The 23,912-nt window shown below is 34.8% G+C and overlaps 2 protein-coding genes across 2 annotated transcripts; one reads left to right on the top strand and one right to left on the bottom strand.

Annotated features, from left to right (window-relative positions):
• Positions 1 to 7,891, top strand: LOC144557431 (eukaryotic translation initiation factor 3 subunit B-like). Its single transcript, XM_078305998.1, has 13 exons — positions 1 to 117; positions 711 to 925; positions 1,109 to 1,349; positions 2,584 to 2,730; positions 2,837 to 2,965; positions 3,351 to 3,479; positions 3,990 to 4,073; positions 4,163 to 4,287; positions 4,477 to 4,675; positions 5,299 to 5,670; positions 6,494 to 6,654; positions 7,043 to 7,151; positions 7,237 to 7,891. The coding sequence occupies exons 2-13, from the start codon at positions 807 to 809 to the stop codon at positions 7,585 to 7,587; spliced, it is 2,166 nt and encodes a 721-aa protein (XP_078162124.1). The 5' UTR covers positions 1 to 117; positions 711 to 806; the 3' UTR covers positions 7,588 to 7,891.
• A 5,450-nt stretch (positions 7,892 to 13,341) lies between these two features.
• Positions 13,342 to 22,424, bottom strand: LOC144556422 (general transcription and DNA repair factor IIH helicase/translocase subunit XPB1-like). Its single transcript, XM_078304772.1, has 18 exons — positions 22,274 to 22,424; positions 22,077 to 22,187; positions 21,820 to 21,985; positions 20,951 to 21,173; positions 20,128 to 20,184; positions 19,667 to 19,807; positions 19,383 to 19,463; positions 18,840 to 19,265; positions 18,317 to 18,392; positions 16,792 to 16,985; positions 16,407 to 16,570; positions 15,914 to 15,986; positions 15,703 to 15,816; positions 15,195 to 15,275; positions 14,863 to 14,922; positions 14,466 to 14,549; positions 13,962 to 14,104; positions 13,342 to 13,679 (listed from the first exon to the last, which is right to left on the bottom strand). The coding sequence occupies exons 1-18, from the start codon at positions 22,284 to 22,286 to the stop codon at positions 13,601 to 13,603; spliced, it is 2,286 nt and encodes a 761-aa protein (XP_078160898.1). The 5' UTR covers positions 22,287 to 22,424; the 3' UTR covers positions 13,342 to 13,600.
• Positions 22,425 to 23,912: the final 1,488 nt, after the last annotated feature.

The raw sequence follows: 23,912 nt of genomic DNA, 5'->3' as shown, positions 1-23,912 counted from the left end.
CGACTCTCGCTAACCCAGTCCCAGCGCCGCGCAGTCGCCAACGACCCATACAGCAACTGAACAAGAGCACCACCAGAACCGCCGACGGCCGCTTCTCTTCTCTCTCCATTCTCTAAGGTATAATTTATTTTGATATGATAATAAGCTATTTGTTTAATTTTTGACTTAAAACATGGTTACATCAATTAGAGACCACCCGAACTCTCTTCTATTATCTACCCATATTCTGATAATTTGTCTGCATTTTTCATTTACTTCCTGGTGATCAGAAGGACTGATCCGATTCAAACTTTGTTAATAATGTTACATTTTCATGGCTTTTTCCTGTTTAGGACTGAACTTCTTTTGTTCCCTTAACCTATGGTTCTATGATGTATGTTTTTGTACATAGCTACAATTTCAGTTTCTATATTAATTTTATAAAATCTAATTGACATGTACTGTTTGGCTGTTAAATTATGTAAAATTTAAAGAGTTGGACATTTATGCATGCCCTCAATTAATTAACACAAATCCTTTCAGTGCTTGGTTTTATTACTTTTTGTTGTTGTTTAATATGCAAAAGAAGGTGCGTCCTCTTATCTTCTTACTTTGCCCAATAGCATTATTTGTAAATTAACTGGTAGGCTTTTTTGTTATCGTTCAACATTGATTTGCATCTCTTATCTATTGAATTGAATTTTATTCTCATAAGTTTTGTTTCTGATCAGAGTGTCCCATCCATCGATCAGTGCCCTAGAGCTAGTAACCTTCTCTTCATTCTTCGAAGTAACCTTCTCTTCATTCTTCGAGGTAACCTTCTGGAAATGGCGACGGTGTTAACTATGCCCGAGATAGAGAGAAAAGCAATCGCTCTTGGAATAGATCTCTCTACCATAGATTTCAATTCCATCATGCCTCCTGCCGATGATTTCGGTATTAAAAGGTACCCTAATTTTCAACTTGTTACTGCTGTTACTTCTGCATGTTACCAACAGAGCTTGGAACCATCTACTTTGCCTCTCTTTATGGTATTAGTTTATTTGTTTCCTTGGTTGTTGATTGTACAATTTAAGGATGAAATGTTTCATTTTTTGTTGTTGTTTTATTCTTTTCTTAAAAATTTCAGTGATGATGAGGACATTCTTCATGAAGAGGAGGCGCCAGAATTTGAGGCTGGTTATGGAAATGTAATCGTGGTAGATAACCTACCTGTTGTATCCCCTGAGAAATTTGCTAAGTTAGAGGGGGTTGTTCGCAAAATCTACAGTCAGACTGGTGTGATAAAAAAAGGGGGTCTATGGATGCCAGTAAACCCCGATACAAACATGACTCTTGGCTATTGCTTCATTGAATTCAACACTGCTCAGGTCACTATTCTTTTAACTAGGGTTCATATTTAGGTATCATAATGCATTGTTGTTAATTTCTTAGGGCCTATTTCATGTATGCATCTATAAGTGTCAATATCATGTAAGCTCCTTCAGGATCGTGCCCCAGCTTCATGGAAAAAAATTACTCCATAAGATCTCTTACTACAAATGTTTATATATACAAGAAAGAATATGATACTGATGGTATTTTGTAGCAAGAAAATATTAGAATAGTTTGGAAGTGGGATGTTGTTGTATTAGAGATCACATCAGAGTGTATAATGAAGCATGCACTCTTTTCCAAGGTGATATGCATGATAGTTTGCTGTTTGGTAGGGGCATACATTAAATTATTATTATTATCTTTATTTTCAAGGTCCTCAATTAAGAATCTGAGGAACAAGGGGAAAATAGTAACAAAAAAATATATTGTATTGTTAACGGTTAATTCAATAGTAATAAAAAACTTAATATTTTGTATTTGAAGAGAATCGAGCCCGATATGCTGTTAATGGTTAATTCAATAGTAATAAAATAGTGCTATGTTGTACTACTCAACATAGTTTTGTAAAATGTTTGACGGAAGAGGAGTAATATAGCATCAAAGAGTTGTAATATTATATGGGAATTTCATTTTACACAATAAAATATAAATTAATCTAAACTGAAGGATGAGCAAAGCAAGTGTGATGAAAGTAATATACTGAAAAAGACAAAATTACAGATTTTTTTTCATACAGATTTTTTTTATGCAGAATTTTATTTAAAGTTGAGACTTTTTTCTGTAGAGATAAAAAAAGACAAAATATATCCTAGAGAAACAGATATATTTTCTCTGCATATTCTCTTTCTATTACTTAAAAAAACTCAACAACTTTTGGAATGAATTATAAAATGAAAATAAAGTTGTAAAATTCAAGTAGTTGAATTATACAATTTTTTGCTCAGCCATAATGTTAGATTAACACCAGTTAATCAAATAATTATTATAAATAAAAATCAGGAAGAGTTGTATTCTTCCACCCTTTTGATGGAACAGCGGAATGTTACTATTCTGGCATTATTCAAAAATATTTGGCAATGTTTTTCAGCAGAATAGCAGATTGCACACTACCAAGCGAGCCCAAACAGTAGCAAGTTGAAGAAATCACCATCATGTTGCATTGCAAGCTATATTTATTTTAATTGCACAATTTTTCTATCTAATAATTTGATGAACACAACATGACAGGAAGCTAAAGAAGCACAGGAGAAGACTGAAGGGTACAAGTTGGACAAATCTCATATATTTTCTGTCAATATGTTTGATGATATTGAGAAGTACTTGAATGTCCCTGACGAGTGGACCCCAGCTGAAATTAAACCTTATGAACCTGAAGTAAGCCCACCAATTTCTCTTCGCTGACCTCATTTCTCTTATCATCAGACAGCCACATATCTGTCTTCACAACTGACTTCTTATTTCTTTGTTAAAATTTTGACAGGAAAATTGTCAGCACTGGCTGACTGACGAGAAGGCCAGAGATCAATTTGTAATCCGTGCTGGGACTGTTACTGAGATATTTTGGAATGATGCAAGGCAGGTGCGGCCTGATCCTGTGTATCAGCGCCAGGTATGCTCTCTTCATCTTATGTGTGTCTTTCTGTTCAATATCTGTTCAACACTTGTATCAATGTCTGGTTTGACCAAGGACCTGTCAGGCTGGGAACAGGTTAGATCATCTTGAGCCAGACCAGTTGGGTGAAGAAAATAATAAAACAATAAACCAGACCAGCTTCTTACCATACAATAGCATCTGTATAATACTTGATAGATTTTTCAAATTATTTTATAATTTATTCTTCCCTTTTTCATTCTTCCTGAGGGGTGAGGTGATTGGGTAGACCAACTAGGAAGCTTTCAATCTTTCTCTTCTGATGTTATATATCAGGGGTACTCATAATGGGGTTTTCGTATATTTATTTGTTTATTGTTTTTTTTACTACTTTTTTTTACAGTATTGGACAGATGGTTTTGTACAATGGTCGCCTCTGGGAACATATTTGGCAACAGTTCACAGACAAGGGGCTGCTGTCTGGGGTGGGAAAAGTACTTTTAACCGGATCCATAGGTTTCCTCATAACCAGGTTTGTGTTTTTCTGTGTGCGTGCATGTGTCTGAGTGGGAGGGAGAGAAGGAGGTGTCTTTGTGTTTTGTTGATAGTAAGGATTGTTGCTCCAGTACTTGTATCATTATAGGTTGTACATGATCATGTTGGGTAGACTTGTTTGAATAAATTAGCTGTCATGCAGAGCCTAGGGAAGAATTTACAATTAAAATTAGATTCAATTACCTCTCAATGCAACACCACATATTGGTCGAGTTTTCCATGGTCGTTTTAAATTTCTATGGTAATGGTAAGGTTGCACTAGTACTGGAACAGCTTGTGGGGGTCAATCTGTTGAGTCACTGCTTAATTTAAGGCCAATTCAAGTGGAAAACTAAAGCAGAGACAAAAGAATGAAAATAAAGAAGGAAAACAACAAAAAGAAGACATCTCTCGTGTAGTCATACCACAAAGTGACCTTGGAGGATTTAGATTATATTTGCAGTGAAAAACTTGATATATCTTCCTGAAATTTTGATTATTTTAACAGGTAAAACACATTGATTTTTCCCCTGGTGAAAGGTATCTTGTAACATATAGCAGCCAGGAGCCCAGCAACCCTCGTGACACTCACGTAAGAAACATATCTCAGTTACAAACTAATTGTGTCATATTTTTTGTGTCCTATGCTGTTGTAAATTTTTTTTATTGTGTAAATTTTAGAGGATTGTGCTGAATATTTTTGATCTGAGGAGTGGAAAGCTAATGCGTGATTTCAAAGGAAGTGTTGATGATTTCACAACTGGAGGCAGTGTTGGTCTGTCTGGTATTTTTTGGCCTATGTTCAAGTAAGAAATACCAATATTAACCTTTTGTTAAACCAAATCTGGCAAACTTGTCAAGTACAAATGAATCTGATAAGAGAACAGGACCTATATAAGAAACATCCAATTGCTCAGTTGTTTTTGTATTGAGTAGGAAAGAAGAGTACTGTTCCCATTTTTTCTGTTTTCAATCTTTCTGTTATGTTTATGTAGGTGGAGTGGTGGGAAAGAGGACAAATATTTTGCTAGGATAGGGAAGAATGCGATTTATGTGTATGAAACTGATACATTTATTCTTGTGGATAAGAAGTCATACAAGGTGGACAATGTGGTTGACTTCAGTTGGTCCCCCACCGACCCGATAATCTCTCTTTTTGTCCCAGAATTAGGTGGAGGCAATCAACCTGCCAGGGTAAGTTATGATTTGAGATCTCTTGATTTTGCTATGGTTTTAAGTGTTATTTTCTTTCTTGTACTGCTGGTGTCACTTGGCTATCTCATGTAGGGCAAGGGTATATTGAAAGCACTATAATTTGACATCCATGGCAACCGACTGAATTGTTTAAAATTTTAAAGAAAATTGCAGATATATTATCTATAGTTTGGATAAATTGTATCAAATTTGGTGAAATGTGAGAATGCTTGGTCACTGATCAAGTGCTGATAAACTGAACCCTTAATTTTTTTCAAACCTCTTGATGGACGACCAATCAATTTTCAAGTTCCACCAAATTCGATACACAACCACTCTAAACTACTGGGAACATATCTAGAATTTAATATTTTTTTTGGTCACAGTTTTGTTGGTTGTTAAATAAGATTGATAACATTTTTCATCTCATAGTTCTGTTATCTATGGAGTCCGGTCCTTGTCACGTTCGTTGTGTTCTGTAGGTAATGTCACTCTCTGGATTTATGCATGGTATGCCATGCTCATGCTGATAGAAGTTAATCATAAATAATGTGTTTTTTTTTTTGGTTGTTCAAAATTAACATCCTTCATTATTTTCTAAAAATATGCTGTCCATAAAACAGGTTAGCCTGGTTCAAATGCCTGGGAAAGAGGAGCTTCGTCAGAAGAACCTTTTCTCTGTGAGTGACTGCAAGATGTACTGGCAGAGCAATGGAGAGTACCTGGCAGTTAAGGTGGACCGATACACCAAAACAAAGAAATCAACTTACACAGGATTTGAGCTCTTCCGCATCAAGGAGCGTGATATTCCGATTGAGGTGCTGGAGCTAGACAACAAGAATGACAAAATCATTGCTTTTGCTTGGGAGCCGAAAGGCCACAGATTTGCTGTTATCCATGGAGACGGGACTCGTCCTGATGTATCTTTTTACTCCATGAAGACCGGTGGTATTACCACCCGCGTGTCCAAGCTCACTACTCTGAAGGCTAAGCAGGTGATCATAATTTATATTGAAACTTGATTAAATTTTTATTTTGGCTCAAGTGCCTCACAAGGCTGATGGGAAAGGTAGTTTCAACTTGAATATGTGGGTTGATCTATACTTTTTGATTCAAATCTTGGTTCTCAAGTTAAAAGTCCATTGATTGAAAAGTTGAATTGGATCTTTATCAATTTTTATTGAATTTAATTTTAAAATGAAGATTAATTCGAATTAGAATTTAATCAATCTTGTTTCTTTGATTGGCATTGTATGATGCTTTCGGTATTAAATTTGGGAGCCAAGCAAGCACAATTAATATTTAGTTCTATAATAATAATAATAATAATAATAATAATAACAAAAACAATGACACTGATCGACTGGTGCTACTGCTCCAAATTCCGATTTTAGAGTTCCAGACTGCTCCATGTAATCTACATATTAAAGTCTTAAGTTTTGGTTGAAGCAAAATTTTATAGTTTTTTTATTGATTCATTGGATAAGAGAAAAATCATTGACTTTGAATTCTGGACTTTCCAATAGCACCACTTTCTCCCAATTCATAAACTAGTAGAAAATCTAAAAGAAATATAAGATTTGGTCTAACAAGAATTTAATATATAGGTCTTATTTGAGAGGTTTTCAGCTGATTAGAATTCTGAAATTTGAATTTGGAGCCATAGAACTGGTCGATCGGTACTATGCATAGCAGTGCAGCCTAAAACCTATTATTATCATTATTATTAATATTTCATTATAGAAAGTTTTGTCTACGTAAATATTTTTCAAGTCATCTGAAGCTGACTGGATTTTGAAACCCTAATTGCTACAACAGGCAAACGCACTGTACTGGTCTCCATCTGGCCGGTATATAATTCTAGCAGGGCTGAAGGGATTTAATGGCCAGCTTGAGTTTTACAATGTGGATGAACTCGAGACAATGTCGACAGGGGAACACTTCATGTGTACAGACATTGAGTGGGACCCGACTGGCAGGTGCATTATTTTCAAAGCTCTTAATTTATATATATATTTTGTTTTTGATTACCAGCACTATACTGGTCAATTCTGGTCATGGTATTTGATGACATGTGAAGGTACAGGTACCCATGGGAACCTGCTTTTCCTTTGCCCTTTTTTGGTACTTTTTTTTTTTGGAAGGAATAAATTGGTACCTTATTCTTAGGTTTCTTTGTACTTGATTGCTAGTTCAAAGCCAGGTTCCTTTCCTTTGACAGCAACCATGTATCCATCAAAGCACTTGTACCGAGCCAGCTGTGTGTGTTGTGAGCCTGGACCGTTTGGGGTGCCCTGTTAGTACTACTTCATTGGTTAATCACTTGGTTATTTATTACTAGCCTTGTGCCATATTATTTGGACGTAGGTATGTTGCCACCGCTGTTACAGCGGTGAATGAAATGGAGAACGGTTTTCACATTTGGTCGTTCAATGGCAAGCTTCTCTACAGGATTCCCAAGGATCATTTCTTCCAGGTATTCTGAATAACCAACTACAACTGTGTGCGCCACAGTACCTTTAATTTGTTCTTAATTATATATAACAAACACATGCATGCAGTTCCAATGGAGACCACGACCACCTTCTCTCCTAAGTCCCGAGAAAGAAGAAGAGATCAGCCATAATCTGCGCAAATACAGCAAGAAATATGAGGTGGAGGACCAGGATGTCTCATTGGCACTGAGTGAACAAGACAGGAAGAAGCGCCGTGCCATTCAGGAAGAGTGGGAGAGTTGGACAGCTCATTGGAAGCAATACTATGAGGAAGAACGGGAAATAAGGTTGCAACTCAGGGATGGTGAACCCAGTGATGATGAGGGAAGCCAGGAGGAGTACGAGGCCAAAGAGGTTGAGGCAGAGGAGGTCCTTGATGTCCGTGAAGAGACCGTCAGTTTTGACCAGGACCAGTAACTAGTAAAATGTTTCTCTTCACTTTTCCACCTTAATTGGGGATTTTGTTTAGGTCATTTGCAACAGTGTAAGGAGGTAAGCATGCAAATTACTCTATTTTCTCTTGAAATTTCAATGTTGACAGGCAAAGACTCATTAAAAATGTTTCATGTTGTCTTCACTTTGGGTTTTTTTTGCTTAGGTAACCTTCTATAGAGTGTATGTCGATTAGCATTAGCATGCTTTTGCCCTGTTTTTCTCTTGCAATTTTCTTTCAGTTAGAAAGTATGTTGAACTTTTGCTTTAATCATAGTTAGTTTTGACTGTTTCGGTTGTGATAAATTTTGGAAGATATATGTGATGTTCTGATGACTAGGATCCAAAGATAAATTATGATTCAACTGTACCACAATGGCGTTGGATCATAGTGGTAAATTATATTCTTTTAAATTATGTAGGATCCAGAGGTAAATTAACAATGCAAACAAAACCTTACACTAAAAGTAACTGACGTACCAGTCCTTAATCAAACCATATTATATGTCCTAGATGAAGCATTCAAAATTTCAATTTATTACAGACCTGTGCAAAATCCTGCAAATTATATTAATTACGAAAAGGCGATATATCTATCTAGAAGGCGTTATATCAATCTACAATTCTAACCAGTTAACTAATTACTAGAAGCGTATGAAGAAGGCTTTTTGAAAAAATAAATTAGAAGAATATTTTTTGTAAAAATATTAGAAGAAAAATTACAAGTACTGGATATCTCCTTTTAAAAATAAGGAGCATATAGGTCATTTTAAAATTTTCATTAATTAAATAAAATATTAGATTATTGAATGAGGATGGAAGAAAGAAAATTTCCCTAAAATTTTAAAATCCCAAGCATACTAATGTTATTCCCTAAAATTTCTCTTTAATTATTCCTCTGCTAAAGATGAAACCCAATTTCGAATGGTGGGTCCAACCTGTTTTTCATCTTTCTTGTATGAGACAGCAACTCAGATGAAGAGCATTGATTCGCTGTCGCTCTAAGAATATTAATTAAATGAAAAGGTGTTTAAATTGCATTCTTTTATTCACTTCTCATTATCTCATAAAAAAATTCAAAAAAACGTTTCATCTATTTTACTGTTCATATCATCAAATCAGCATGCTAATGTTATCATGATGTCAAACTTTAATCCGCTTTTGAATGTCAATCTTGGAAACAATTGGATAAAATAAAATAAATAAAAAATGATATTGCAAGGACCATTTTTATGAATATAGGCGGGACCCGCCACTATAAACTAGGTTCAACTTTTTCTGTTTCCTATATATTTCAGTAGGTTTAACCTGTCCTAGGTAGCAATATATAAATGTTCATTGATAATTATAAGGATAGATTTTATTTTTATTTTTTTAATTTTCGGCCGAAATAGTGGGTTAGTGACGAGTTTTTTATTAATAGAAAATAAATAAATAAAATATTCAAATACGGCATAACTTTTGGGTTTTGTTGAGAATTAAGTAGAACGGGTTGTGTTATCCCGTTCAGCGGATGGGTCTAATTATCCTGTTCGGGTTATATCTCTGATTAACGCCTTAATCAACTTCGCGGTAAAAAAAAAAAAAGACAAAAAGCCGGACGGGTTAAGGCGTCCCGTCCGGGTTATATCCCCGTGTGAAGCGGCAGGCGTGCGGTCTGGACGGATTGCCTTCTTTTTTTTTTTCTTTTTTTTTTCACGCTGTGGAACGGGACGCCTTAACCTATCCCATATTTTTTTTTTCACGGACGGGACATCTTAACCCATCCCATATTTTTTTTTTCACGGACGGGATGCCTTAACCCGTCCCAGATTTTTTTTTTCCCTCTCCGCTAAGTTTGATTAACTTAACTGTTAACGAAAATTAGCCCAGACGGAATAAGTAGACCCGTCCGCTGAACGGGATAACACGACCCGACCTTCTTATTTATCGACAAAATTCAGAAACTATCCCGTATTTCGATATTTTATTTATTTATTTTCTATTAATAATTCGATATTTTATTTATTTATTTTCTATTAATAAAAAACTCGGGGGTCAGTAACCGACATAGATCAAAGTCCAGTAATAACAGTAACCAGTAACATTGTCAAATTGACATTTGCTACACATTTTCCGAGAAAAAATTTAAGTAGATTGATGCAATCAATAAATTGAGGAAAATGAAATTAAGATTAGAAAGGCGATGCAATAATTTCAGCAAACAAAGTACATAATTAGAAACACAACAATTCTTTAAAAGACAAAAAACACACATATTTCACCCGTAGTCGCTACCTGAATTTCAGAAAAAAAAAAAAAAAAAAACACACACAAAATAAAACATACTGTCACCGTACAATCACTCAGGATCGTAGCAGATTTATTTCCGTCATACAACGGTGACTAGCCTCAAAAAAGCATCTCATGATCTAATTCCTAGCACGGGCATTTCTAAAGTATTTCCCAGGGTTAGCCTCAAAGCTTGCTCTTGGCATGCGGGCCCCTCCTCTCCCCGGGGCTTTCATCATCTTCCCGGAACCACAACAACGAACCAAACAAGCAACCAGTGCAACTAGGAGGACGACGACGAGTGCTATGTGCATCCAATGATAGACCATCTCCGATCCGATCATTGAATTTTTCGGAGAAATAGGGGAAGGTGGTGGTAATGAAGTGGAGGAGGAGAGTTAGTTTCTCTTGAAGAAATTCAAGGATGTTTGGTTTGAGATTATATGTAGTGCAAGGAGGATCATTTTGAGTAAATTATAAGAATGGGTCCTTACAAATTATAATATTATCTTTTTTCATTGTGGTACATATTTTTTTGTTAATTTTATTTTGTTGTTTCCCAGACTGACATTCGTTTAAAAAGTGGATTGAAGTTATAATTATATAATGATAATATTAGCATGTCAATTTAAATATCATTTAACCACATCCATCAAATCATTTGACCAAGTAAAGCAATGTTTTATTAATTAACTTATTCAAATATTTAATAAAATGATTGATAATTTAACTATTATATATATATGATAGCATGTTGCACAAATTTTTTATATATAGCCTATATATTTAGATGATAAATTGATAGCATGCTTTTTGTGAAATAATAACAGAAGGAAGGTGTTAAATTGAATAAAAGAAGGTGCAAATTAAATATATTCTTCAGAGTTTACTAATATTCTTAGAAGACTAGCGGGTCAAATGCTCTTCAGCTGAGTTGCCATCTCGGAAAGAAAAAAGAAAAAGAAGAAGATGACAAACAAGCAGGACTAGGGGTGACTGAATTGCTCATAACTCGTGAGCCGCTCATAACTCGCTCACTAAATGCTCACTTGAACTCGTTCATTTATCCGCTCACTTAAACTCGCTCATTTATTAAATGAGCGAGTATGAGCATGCCCCAACTCGCTCATTTAAAATTTGTCACATCTAATCCCGCCACCACATTCAATCCCAAATATTCATAGTTTATACATTTATTTTATTTTTTTTAAACAGACGCCTCAAATTAAACAGTGTGCTGTTGTTAGTTTATGTTTTTGGATTTATGTTGGATTTTTATTAGTGCTGCTTTAGTTTTTGTTGATCGTTGTTTGTTGATGCTATTGTTAGTTTATGTTGTTATTATTCTATTTTTGTAATACCGTTGATTTTTTGTTATTATTTTATTTAATTGAATTATGACAATTTATTAAATTTTAGTACTCATAACTCGTGAGCCGCTCATAACTCGCTCATTTAAAACTCGCTCATTTCCGACTCGCTCATTTATCCGCTCGCTTGAACTCGCTCATTTAACAACTCGCTCATTTAATAAATGAGTGAGCACGACCATACCCTAACTCGCTCATGCTCGCTCATTACTCACCCCTAAGCAGGACCTAGGCCGATGAGATAGGAATTTTTTTTATCTATAGAAAATTAGAAATTATTAAATCCACAAAAATAAAAAGAGTCTCATTTTTAGAAAGATCTGACTTATTGAATTCGATCTAAAATATATGGATCTGACTCAATGGTTCAGATCCAAATATTATACTTTTATGGGATCATCTGTGGAACAGAGCTTGATTCTTCTTTAATTGAATGATTCAGATCCAAACTAAAAAAGAAACATTAATATGAATCATTGAGTCTGATCCATAATATTTGAATTGAACTCAATGAACCAGTTATTTATATATTTATTGAAAACGAAACAATCGTTTCTATTTCCGTACGTCTGATTTTAATAATTTTGCCGGATAAAAAAAATTCCAATAGTATTTTTCACATATGACACTGTTGACATTTAAAAGTATTAATATCAAGTATTACAAGTATTTATACCTATGCACGAAAGTATTTATACCTATGTGATCAACTATTTTTGTTAGAGAAAGGTTGACGCAGGGACGATTAGAGAAATGTGATGCGGAGATGCGGGGTCCACGATTAGGGATAAAATACTTACAAGTATAGGTATAAATACTTGCACAATGAGGTATAAATATTTGTGTGACGATGAATCTGAAAGTACGCCATTATGGATCTCATTTGAAAGATAAAATTGCGTAGAATACGTTCATATTTTTAGATTCCCAAAATTCCTCATAGAACGTGAGAAATGTGAAAGATATTGAAAAAAAAAAACACCTCTAAAAATGTGTATGATTTTTCTCCCATATAGTTTGAGTGGTCCCTCTATATAGTTATATCAAATTAGACATGCAAGTATTAATATCTTAATTTGCAAGTATTAATTTATTATCTTCCAAGTATTTATACCCATGAATTTAATTAAACTTGGAAGATCACAGTGTTGTGAATAAATTTAATTAAACAAGTTAGTTAAATTACTTTATGGGAAGTTAAAATCTGTTTAAGAGATGGGGGTACAATGCGGGTACTGGAGTGTGGGGATTGAAATAATTATTCTTGTTTAAAATCTAAGTTTCAAACTTGTTTGTATGATGTGGTTATGATAACAATTACAAATATTATTAGTCTGTTACTAGTTACCGTTCTCCTTTTTTGTTCCTCCAAAATATATTATAGCTTATAATAGACGGTTTCGTGGCATGTACTTTCTTGGACCTTAATATAACATTTATTATGTGTTAATTATTATCATTTTCTGAGTGATTAAAACACAAATATAAGGAATATTTTTTGGATCAGTTGCAGTTGTCAGAGTGGTACAAATTAATTGCAAATATACAGAGAGGTTAATATCATCCAAATTAAAATGTATTTCTTGAGAAGTCAGTCTAGTAGTTAAGATAGGCTCTTCATGATGATGTTGCATGTTCAAAATTCGGCTGAAATATTCCTTACAGCCATTTAAAGTTTAAAGAACTAGTGTCCTGTTACACTCATCAAACCCTTTGATAATCTTAATTTAAAAATCTATCGGAGTAACTCTAAACAATATATTCAAACCATTAAAATCAATCTACTTAATAACTTCATAAAATGATGCATCTACATGTCAAATTTATAAATTTTCAACTTAATTTAGTATAAAGATAGGTAGTAAAAAATAATTTATAAGTTAATTATAATCCGTTCATTTTCATTAATTTTTTACTTCTAGGTTATCCATTTTTTTTTAAATGTGTTTTCATGATTTTAACCTTTCTTATTTTAGCTTTTAAAAATTTGCACTATTTGTTCTTAATTAATAATAACATATATTTAACTAAAATGCAGTGAGCATCATGTATTAACATGTAAAACAATCTATCTATGTTGTTCAAGTGTTAACATGTCAAACAAAACCTAAACATGTACATCAACTGATCCTCGTAAATTACAAGGTCTTTTGTGAAAAATTTAGATATTTTCATAAATTCAGGGCTATATTTGATATATCTTCATTTTCAGGGAAACGAACAGCAACTATTATTGTTGATAGAATATTATTGAATGAGGCTGTGATGCAATGATATCCCTTGTACTTCTCAATTAGCAACTAATTTATATATTTCTCTGTTAATAACACCTCTATTTTCTTAAAAGAAGATACATCTCATCCAAATCGCTTCTTGAAAAGAACGTGCCGCTTTGCGGGATCCTTGGATTTAGCCTTCATTTTGCCTCTGCCGGTGCTACAAAGTAAATCGAGAGAATTACTGTTTGAACCAGGGTTAAATGTATAGGAATTGATTTGGACATAGAACCAGCCAACTAAGCAAGTCCTGTTTCTAAAAAGAGCAATTGTATAGGGATTTGATTTGGACATTTATAATTTTTTTGGTTATAAACTCGTTTGTTATTATAAGACACATTAAAATTAATTGGAGGAACAGTAAATTATAATTAAAATTCAATCCGAAAGGAAAGGCTTAATTGGGCAACTCACTGTTAAACTAGTAAGAAAAAAAAAGTACCCATATTCCATGTAGACCATGCCATTAGCACCAGAGAAAGCACTCATGGAGCCAGTCAAACGACGGGCCTTCAAGAGGGCCTTCCCGTCAGAATCCTCTTCCAACTGTTCCAACCCCACCATGTCATCTCCAGCACTTAGTACCTGTTATTTTTATGTGGGCCCAACAGGATATTCTGATTAATTTCGTATGTTATATTCATCTTTGCTTCTCTTTCTGATAAAAATGTAGAAGGCTATTTTATTTACGTATGACCAAAAGCACATGATGCACCTTTAGTTCAATTGTAATTATTTAGCATCAAAATACTGACAGACCTATTTTGACCTCCTACTGTTATGACTAGCCCTCAAGCTGTTACTATATTTTTGAAAATTAGATCGACTTAACCTGCTTTGAGGTTCTTCTAGCACTCTAAAATATTATCAAGTTTGATATTGTCACCATATTGTTCTAGTATTGTATTTCTGATGTACAAATACTAGATAGAGAAATAGAGCAGACCTTGTTAAGGAGGTCTAGTTGCTCATCAAGAGAATGAAAGCCAAGCTCCGGCCCTGAATCAGGCGGTGGCAAACTTGTAATTATCTGAAAACATAAAACATGTTACTTCCAATTGATCCAGGAATATTTTGCTTTAGCATACAGTTCAAGGTTCCCTTCCATAGTATTAGCTAAAGTTCACCAAGGACTTCATGAGCATAACCTCAAAAATCAATTAATCGGCTTCAAATAATGGATTCAAAAGGTGTTTATCTTAATCTACTTGACGTGCCAAGCATTTACATTCCAAACTTCTCATTTTTTTTTAGTTGTTTTGTAATAACCAAGATGTAAAAAATTATCGAAAATCAATGAACCAAAATATTTCATTTATAGACCTCTTAATCTTAGTCCATACCTTAAAGCTGTAACCTTGGTCAATCAGAAATTGTTGTCTTTTTGTAGAGTAATACATCTCCTGTCAACAATGGAAAAACGACATTTTAAGTATAATTTTTCTGTGCCAAAAATTTATAGTAGACAGTTCTGGCAATGCTGTGCAGGCAAGTAGGCCAGTATATGCTACTTTGCACCTAATGGATACTGCCATCATAAGAAAGGGTATCAATTACCCACTGTAATATGCTAAACCAAATTTGTCTAGTGGTACAAGCCCTGTATCCCACTGGGAAACGAGCAAAACAGCCAGAGTATGTAAGCTATTATATTAAAATAATAAGAGGGTCACACCTGTGTGTCAGTAGATACAAGGGAATAGAAAAATGCATTGTATTCTTCTTTACCGCCAGCCATCCTATCTTGTGGTTTCCCCTAAGCAAAAAAAACTAGCAATCATTTGCAATTCTTTCTTTCTAAATCTCCAAAATATAGGGTGTTTTTCATCCAAACAATCATTATTTTATAATTTTTACAACTGTGCACACAACATCTTTTAAGTCTTATAGTGAAAAATGTACAATGTGTTAGATGCTAATTGATTTGTAAAAAAACTCAAATGAGTAATTACTGCTGTTTATTTCAGATTCAAAACTAACAACGATGAATTTCAGTTCAGTCAATATGAACTAGATGGGTATGTTTTTGCCACATTATGTGTAACATTGGTATCTGCAAACAAACAAATATAATATTCCTAATTTCATATATAAGAGATGTTAAAGTTACTTATATATAGTACGAATTTGCAACTTGCGAAGCATCAACTAGAAATAGCTCTCCAATAAAAATTTTCTGGTACCTTAGCCCTAAGAATACGGCCAAGACGTTGGGCCTCCTGACGACGCGACCCAGCATGTGAAGATATCTGAATTATCACATTTGCTTCCGGTATATCGATTGAATTATCTCCTACCTGAAAATCCAAAGCGAAATCTTCAATTAATGCCGTAATAGACTTCATTATTGACAACTTTCAGCATATTTGTTTTAAATCAAAGGTCATGATTTACCTTGGAAAGAAAAATGGTGTTGACATCAGGGCTGTTTTTAAATGCATGAAGAATCCTTGTCCTCTCATTATGGCTGGATCAGAAAAAAAAAATACAAGACTAAATAACAAAATAATTAATTTTTTTGCAAACATTCTGGAGAAGTTGCAAAAGCCCCCGAGTATTCATTGTCCATGAAATTCTCAGCCCAAGATTTTGGAATATAAACAGAATACTAATGCAATGAACAAACAGTGCACAATAATAAAAACTATATTTGAGATTATCAATTAGCGCCTAGAGAAAGATGACTTAGATGACAATGTACTTATAGTCGGGATTTAAAAAAAAAATGGGCATCATTACCTTATTATATTTTTTTTCTCAGGGCATTTTCCAGAAAAAGCACAGGGGGTTGTTCCAATTTCTATACAATTAGGTAGCACTAAATTTTCCCAAAATTTATCAAAATAAACAAGAGAAGAAAAAAATAACTTCAGACAAAAGAAATAACCTCGTGGCACCAAAGATCATAGGTTTCCGAAGTTTCATGGCATAAGCAGTAAGTGCAAAGAGATTGTCTGCAAACACGATAATTTTGTCACCGCGCTGCTGTTCGTGGAAGCGGATCAAGAACTCACAAGCCCTAAACTTAGTGGGGTTCATAACATAAAGTGCCTGTGCAGTATTAATTCATGTGTAAGGATATTATAATGTAAACGTAAAGTATAAAGGGAAAATATGCTACATCAACTCTTTATTTCAAGTAAGTCTGCAGAACTCCTCAAGTCAAACCTAAATTAGACAACAGCTACAAATGGAAGTGAAACTAAGCACCAGAATCTTTCAATCAAATCAAGGTCAGTACAATCTGAATTTAACTAAATGGCACCACATACCTGTTTTTTCTTGGAATTTTCTTTCTTGAGGTACTCAGCAAAGAACTCCTTGGTCATGGGACACCAGACCTCAGCACACTGCACATTGGCAATGAAGCCACCTTTCACCAAGTCAAGCCAGTTGGCCTCATAAAGCTTTGGCCCAATAAGGAAATTCAAATCTGTGATACGCTCGTCCTCTCTTACGAGTGTAGCTGTGTTTTTAGCAATTTAGCCAAGCACTTGCAGAATTTCAATAAAAAGTAAAAGAATAATTCTTTTGAAGACAATCAAAAGACTAATTTTAAAATTAGTGGTGGTAATATGGAAATTTAACCCTCCCAAAGGACCAGCAAATCAACCAAACCTGAACCCAACCCAATCCAACCTTCCTAGAGAAGTCAACGACCTGAACCCCAACTAGCAACCAAAGAGTATTCAAACCAATGCACTCAACCCCAACTGGGTTCCAGATAGTCAGAGGTGTCACCAAAGGCCCGAAGGGCGAAGTTAGTTACATGGATGGACCACGCAACTAGGCGATGCCTTCTCGCCATTGGAGTAGAAATGGAGGTGAAGAATTAGAGAGTACTGAAGAAATGAACTGGAGATGAGTTAAAGGAATAAAGGGTCGTTAGGATTCTGCAGACACAGACTGTGTTGCAGGCTGTTAAGCCAATTAGGGAATTTATTTTATCTTTGCAAATTAATTAGGGTTTTTCTTACATCTATATATGTATCAGATCACAAAGACAAGAGTATGATGTATGAACTCTGAAAATTTTCACTTATTAATGAAAATCTTATCTTTGCTTATTTTACCAAATTACCCAAATTCTTCTCAATTTCACAAAATTACTCTATACCCACTAAAAGTTAGATCTTAGTTCATAACAGTTATTTATGTTTCCTATTTGACCAATACTATTGCTCAAGATGATAATCTAAAACGATGAACCTCCACCCGCGTACCCCCAATAACTGAGCCCAAAGCCTCAAAACCTTCTAACTTTTACCCAAAAAAGCCCAAACCTGAGACAGACCAAAACCTGAGACAACCCGAAACTGAGCAAATGAGAATCTGAAAACAAGACGACACAAACATGCCAATGACCAGGACTCGTAACTATCTGAAATAGAATATCTGGATCCAAAACAAACAGACCCGACTCAGCCAGCCTGATTGCCACCACCAGGTGCAATGGGTTTACAAGGACAATCAGATCCAAGAAATGTTGGTCAGCTCAGGACAGATTTTTTATTCAAAAGTGAAGATGGGCCAGGTCCTTACCAGATCATGCTTAACTGGCACAGCTTGGGTCATTAATCGCTAGCTAACCCGAAATTACTTAGTCTAGGTCATTGGTTTTGCAACAATTATTCATGATGTTACTAAAATAAAACTTTAGGTGGCCAAAACATGCATAAACAAAGTAACAAGAAACACAAGTATACCAAAGGAGTCCACAACTTTGAAATTGCTTCTCTTAAAATTGCTTAAAAGTACTACAATAGTAAAAAGTAATAAGAGTTAAAAGAATGTAACCTGTGAGACCAAGCTTGCAGTGCGACTTTGTGATGCTGATAACTTTACGAAACATGTGAGCTGGAACCACATGCACCTGAAAAATCAAATTAATGAAAATTACTTCAAAATTATTCTTATAGTCCATATTGTACACAATATTCACATAAAGTGCACTCCAGTCCATTTTATTACGAGTAATAGACCTGAAAGAACTGGCATGATCCAACAACATAAACTTCTTTACAAAAAATTTAAGATTTTTTTTGCGCCTTTTGCAGATCCATCCAATAACACTCAATTATTACACCAACATAACAGGAAAGGTATGGGAGATCAAAATTTTAATTTGTAGCTGATCCTAATGTGCACACTTTTTCTGTCAATAGTGTGTTAACTGAGAGAAGGTCAATTTTGACAAACAAACTACAGGATCATTTTCCTTTATCTAGAGAGGCTCAGTCAATTTTTTTCTTCACTAAACCTTAATAGTTGACATCTGGTTGCTATCAAAATCCGGAGAATAGGTGCAAAAGATGATTACCTCATCCATGAGAAGCAGACCCCACTCTCGGTTCCTAATCTCCTGAATGATCTTTTCAGAATCCTCAGAGCGCTTGCCACCAAAGGCAACCATGTTATAGGTGGTAACAACAACACCGGCCATGCCCTTGAATTTCTCCTTGTTGTCGCTGGTGAAGCGACTGATCTGCTCATCCCTGATGGTTGACCAGAGCTTGAACTGGAATGCCCACTGGTCCACTGACACTGCATTCGTTGCCAGACACAGACAACTCTTCTTGATGCGGCAAGCAGCTGACACACCCACCAATGATTTCCCTGCACCACAAGGAAGAACTATAATCCCAGACCTTGCTCTTCCATTGCCAAACATCTTGCTAAGACTTTTCTCTTGATAAGGCCTTGGCCTTGCCTGCGGCTTTAACTCCATATCCAAGTCTGGATTCACCTACAGATTCCCATAACAAATCTAAATAATATAAAAGGCGAAATATAGAGTAGAGAAGAGGACAGCTTAAAATTAGCTTAAAATCAGCTTTAAAAAAATATGAACTTCAGTGCTTACATTGTCATTCCTGAAATCATACTCCTCCAGCATAGGGAAATTCAAAGCATTTGGCAAACATCTTTGTTTCACATTCTCCACCTGCAGAGCTCACTTATGAGAATACACAGTATTTGTGAATAGTAAGTACATTTAATCAATACACCCCAACCATTTATGAACTTGTTTGGTTCAAGATTGGGCACATTCAAATAGTTACATGGGATTTCAAATACAGAAAAAAAATCTTGCAAGTGTGTCTAAATATTTGGTATCTAGATGTACATTTGGAAGAAAGAGAGTACTTGGGCAGGGTCGACTTCGAAAGAATGAGTTTCCTTATCTTCTGCTGCAGCGGCCAACTCTATTCCATTCAACAGCTCCTCATGTCCAGTTTCAATTTCCCCCAGGGATTTGCTAACAGTAAATCCTTCTTCATGAGATTCCTAAAAGAAACAGTTTAAAATGAAACACAAGAAATGATGAAGGAACATAGTACAAGAAATAAGATCAATCCAATCTCGTTCAGGGTTAATTGCAAAAGTCATACAACTATCGAATATTAAAGTTATGTCCAGAAGAAAATGACTATCAATGTCCCCAGGGTCATGCAAACTTCAAATTCAAAATTGAGATGAATTAAATTAAAGGTAAAGATGCAATTGTGAATAAGTTATCTAATGGACAGATAATAGTAATACAAAAAAAAATTAGTAGCGAATATAAGAATTTAATAGTAATATGAACATTGGAAGAAATAGTTTACCTCAGGAAATAACCGTGCTCTTGAAATGACTTCATCGCTCAGCAAAGTCTTGAGGACCTGCACATAAAACCATCAGTAATTACCACATAAAAGAAAAACAAGTTTCAAAATTCAAACGAATGACCTATATATTCTTTGCACAATTCCGTTTGCTAATCACTCAAGTTTGGACAATATCATTTTAAAGTCCTCAAATAATAATTGGTTTATGCTATTTTATTTTTTTTGTTTAGCCAAACTATGATGATAAAAAATGCATATAGCACTGTGCAATTGAGAAAACATGTAATGTAAAACAGAAGAATTTTATCATCAAATTCTGAAGCTAATTTTTATTATCATATACTAAAGCTAAATCTGACAGATGGGCCAAAGAGTTGCATATAAGGACCAAAAAATAAATTCAAACCTAGCTTTTACATAACACATCCCTATCTATCCCAATAAACATGTGAGCTCATGTGCATCATTTATTAAACAGCATCAACTCCATATATTTCATCCTATTTTTACCAAACTACCAAAATTACCCCTCTATCCTTCTCAATTGCAATTAGAGATGAGGAAGGCCAACAACCAGAACATTCTTCAGTTTCTCCCTTTGTAGGGGAACAGATGATGTTTCGTTATGTTCAATAAGATATATTTCTCGTTTGCAGGATACATGTGATAATTTGACATGCTGCAAAGGTAAACATGAAATACCCCTTGTAAAACATTTGATATGAAAACCAGAAAGAGCAAACACTATACGGGGTTGATTTATGGAACTTGCAAAAAAAAAAGATCTTCTATTATCTTAGTAACTTGTAAAATACAATACCTCGGGGAACGGAGACTCCACAAAATATCGATTCTTCTTCAGCACTAGTTTGACTTTACCATAATTGGCTGTGGAGCCATGAATAAAGTCTATAATCTCCTTGGGTAATTTTGTTTTGGATAGCTTATTGAGAACACTTATTATAGTCTCAGTCTCCAATCCAACAGAAACAGCGGCATAAAGAGAGTGAGGTGTCAAATTGTACTCGTGCATTGATTCAGGCCTGCAAAAAATCAAAATCCTAAGATACTGCAATTTTACAATATAATTTAGCTAATTTCCCCAGTTAGACCAATACTTCACAAACTTCCAACTAGAATGGGTACTTGTGAATAACAGCTATAACAAAGATAATTAAATTGCCTCAAAATTTTCAGTATCATATCAGTTAACCTATACAAACTTACGACCCTGTTTCAGATACCCTAGGCTCTACTCCAATATAATTTGGAATTCCAAGAATATGTGTTTAATACACCAATTAAAGTTAATTAAGATAAGTGTTTCAAAACTTTCAATCATTTCAAACTAACTTCTGTACTCGCTAAAAATCAGGCACTATCAAATTTTCAAGAACAATACTTATTCATGATACCACTTCTCAAATAGTGCTGTTTTCTTTGTTGCCTCTTTATTAGTTTTTCACAAAACTTAGGTGAACTTGTTAGTCTAAATTTCATATCTTTCAGTTTCAGCAGGACATGAGATGGAATCCAGATCTAAGTTCCAGTCCTTTTCTTCACTACACAAATACCAATATAATAAAGGGGCATTTGGGTCTTACATGCAAATATTTCAAAGAGTAATTTTCCAGAAACCTAACCCATTACAAAAAATTCTCTTCTATGAATCATGTTTTGCATGTTTACCTACAAACGGGCTCTGCTATGGCAATAAGGAAATCATATGCTTGCTTATAAAGGGGAGAAAACGTCTCAAGGAAAATACGGCCATCAGCGCATGCCCATAAAGGTCGATTTTCATGGTCCAATTTAAGCTCTAACTTGCTGAAATCCCTATTCTTCGCTTCATTATCTAGCAAATTAATCACAACATATACATGTCACACACATTCTCTACTGCATTAATCAAAATCATTTTGTAATTTGAGAAAATAAAAGAATACCATCTCGTGCATCTTCGTCAAAATCATCGGGGTATTCGTATTCTTCTTCTTCTACAACAGCCACCGCTTTAGACGAGCTCTTGTGTCTCTTCGGTGCACGGGCGCGATCGCCTGAGAGGAAAAAGAAACAACTGCAGAGTTAGATTATAAGAGGGGGCGGTAAGGGTGTATGTACGGCTGGAAACTGAAAGAAATACCGTCGCCTGCCATCAATCCTTCCTTAGCTCTCTATCAGAGGAAGCTCTCTATCGATGTAAATCGAACTAGAAGAATAGAAGATGCGCTGAACTCCTTCCAAGGAGACGGTGGAAATCGAGTCGAGCTCTCTTTTTTATTTTAGTTTTAGACGGTGGAAACGAAAAAAAAAAAAGGATCCAGGGAGTGCGAATACTCTGAGATACCTCATATTTTGCGTGACCGACGTGTCCGGTGTCCATTCGTGTCGCAGTGACAAATGAATTATTCAGGTTCGGTTCGGCGAGATTAAAAATTTGTGATTCGGGTATAATTCGGGTATAATTCGGGAATGATTCAGAATTATCCGGATCAGAAATCTCAGTCCTGCAAGGGAGCAAAAAAATAATTATTCTTGAAAAAATTTTATGAAAAATTCATGAATAATTTGTAAAATCCATGAAAAGTTCATAAAATTCTGGAATTATTCATGTTTAATTCGGTCAAAGTTCGGTCAACCGAATAATTCGGTGTTCGGTTCGGCATCACCCAAAAAAGAATTAAACTGATATAATTCAGGTATTTTGTCACTATGATTCGTATAGCGCGGGGGGCAGTATTATTTGAGTATTGAGATTTGTGCGGAACTTATTTGAACGGTTTTGATTTTTCAACAAGTCACGCAAAATATGAGATATCTCAGAGGATGCGAATTCGAGTCGAGGGGTACTACTGTACTGCTACAGCGATTTCATCTCGGGGCGGATTGGCCCGAATTCTGATCGGACGGTCTAAATAAAACGTAAATATTCTGTTACCTCAGAGGATATGGATTCAATTTTATGCCGGTGCCGGAGCGCTTCCGATCGGGAGGGAGGCTCCAATTCGATTTCCATTTCCCATCAGAAATTCACATCCTCTCCATTACGAATCCATCAGCGATCAGAGCAATTTTTATTTATAGAAATTATTATCAAATGATAAAAGGAAACAGAAACAGTACTGGGGATTTTTTTGGGTAAAAAGTTTTAGAGTGAGTCTATGGTACTATGCATATTATGATTTGTTACTGTACTACGGCTCTATATTTGAGTTTTCAAATTCTAACGGTCGATCCGAACCGTTCATCTTGTTCTCCATATTAATATGTGTTTGGAGACCAAATTTTACATTTTTTGAAATTTTTTTTACTATTTTTTTAGATGTATTGAAAATCACTATTTTTTTATGGTCCAGAATTTTCATATCAAGTGATTTTTTAAATATCTAAAAAAATAGTAAAAAAATTTCAAAAAATATAAAATTTGGTCTCCAAACACATATTAATATGGAGAACAAGATGAACAGTTCGGATCAACCGTTAGGATTTTAAAACTCGAATATAGAGCCGTAGCACGGTAACAACCCGTGATATGTATAGTACCATAGACTCACTCAAAGTTTTAACAGAGCAATTTTAACTTCACGCAGCAAGCGAACCATGTGGAGCACTGTTTTGATTCTATAGTACATGTGCTGCATGAGGCCAAAACTACTCTGTTAAAATCTTTACTCGATTTTTTTAAGGCATAAAGGAATCCTGAACAAAATTTTGTATTCAAAGTTTGACTTCGAAAAAAAAAATCAGACTCCAAATTTGAAGCCGAAATTCATTTTTCAGAT

This window comes from Carex rostrata, chromosome 7 (assembly GCF_964058835.1).
Source record: "Carex rostrata chromosome 7, lpCarRost1.2, whole genome shotgun sequence".
NCBI classification, from domain to species: domain Eukaryota; kingdom Viridiplantae; phylum Streptophyta; class Magnoliopsida; order Poales; family Cyperaceae; genus Carex; species Carex rostrata.
Note: the sequence above shows the minus strand (reverse complement) of the source record. Positions and strands in the feature narration are given on the sequence as shown.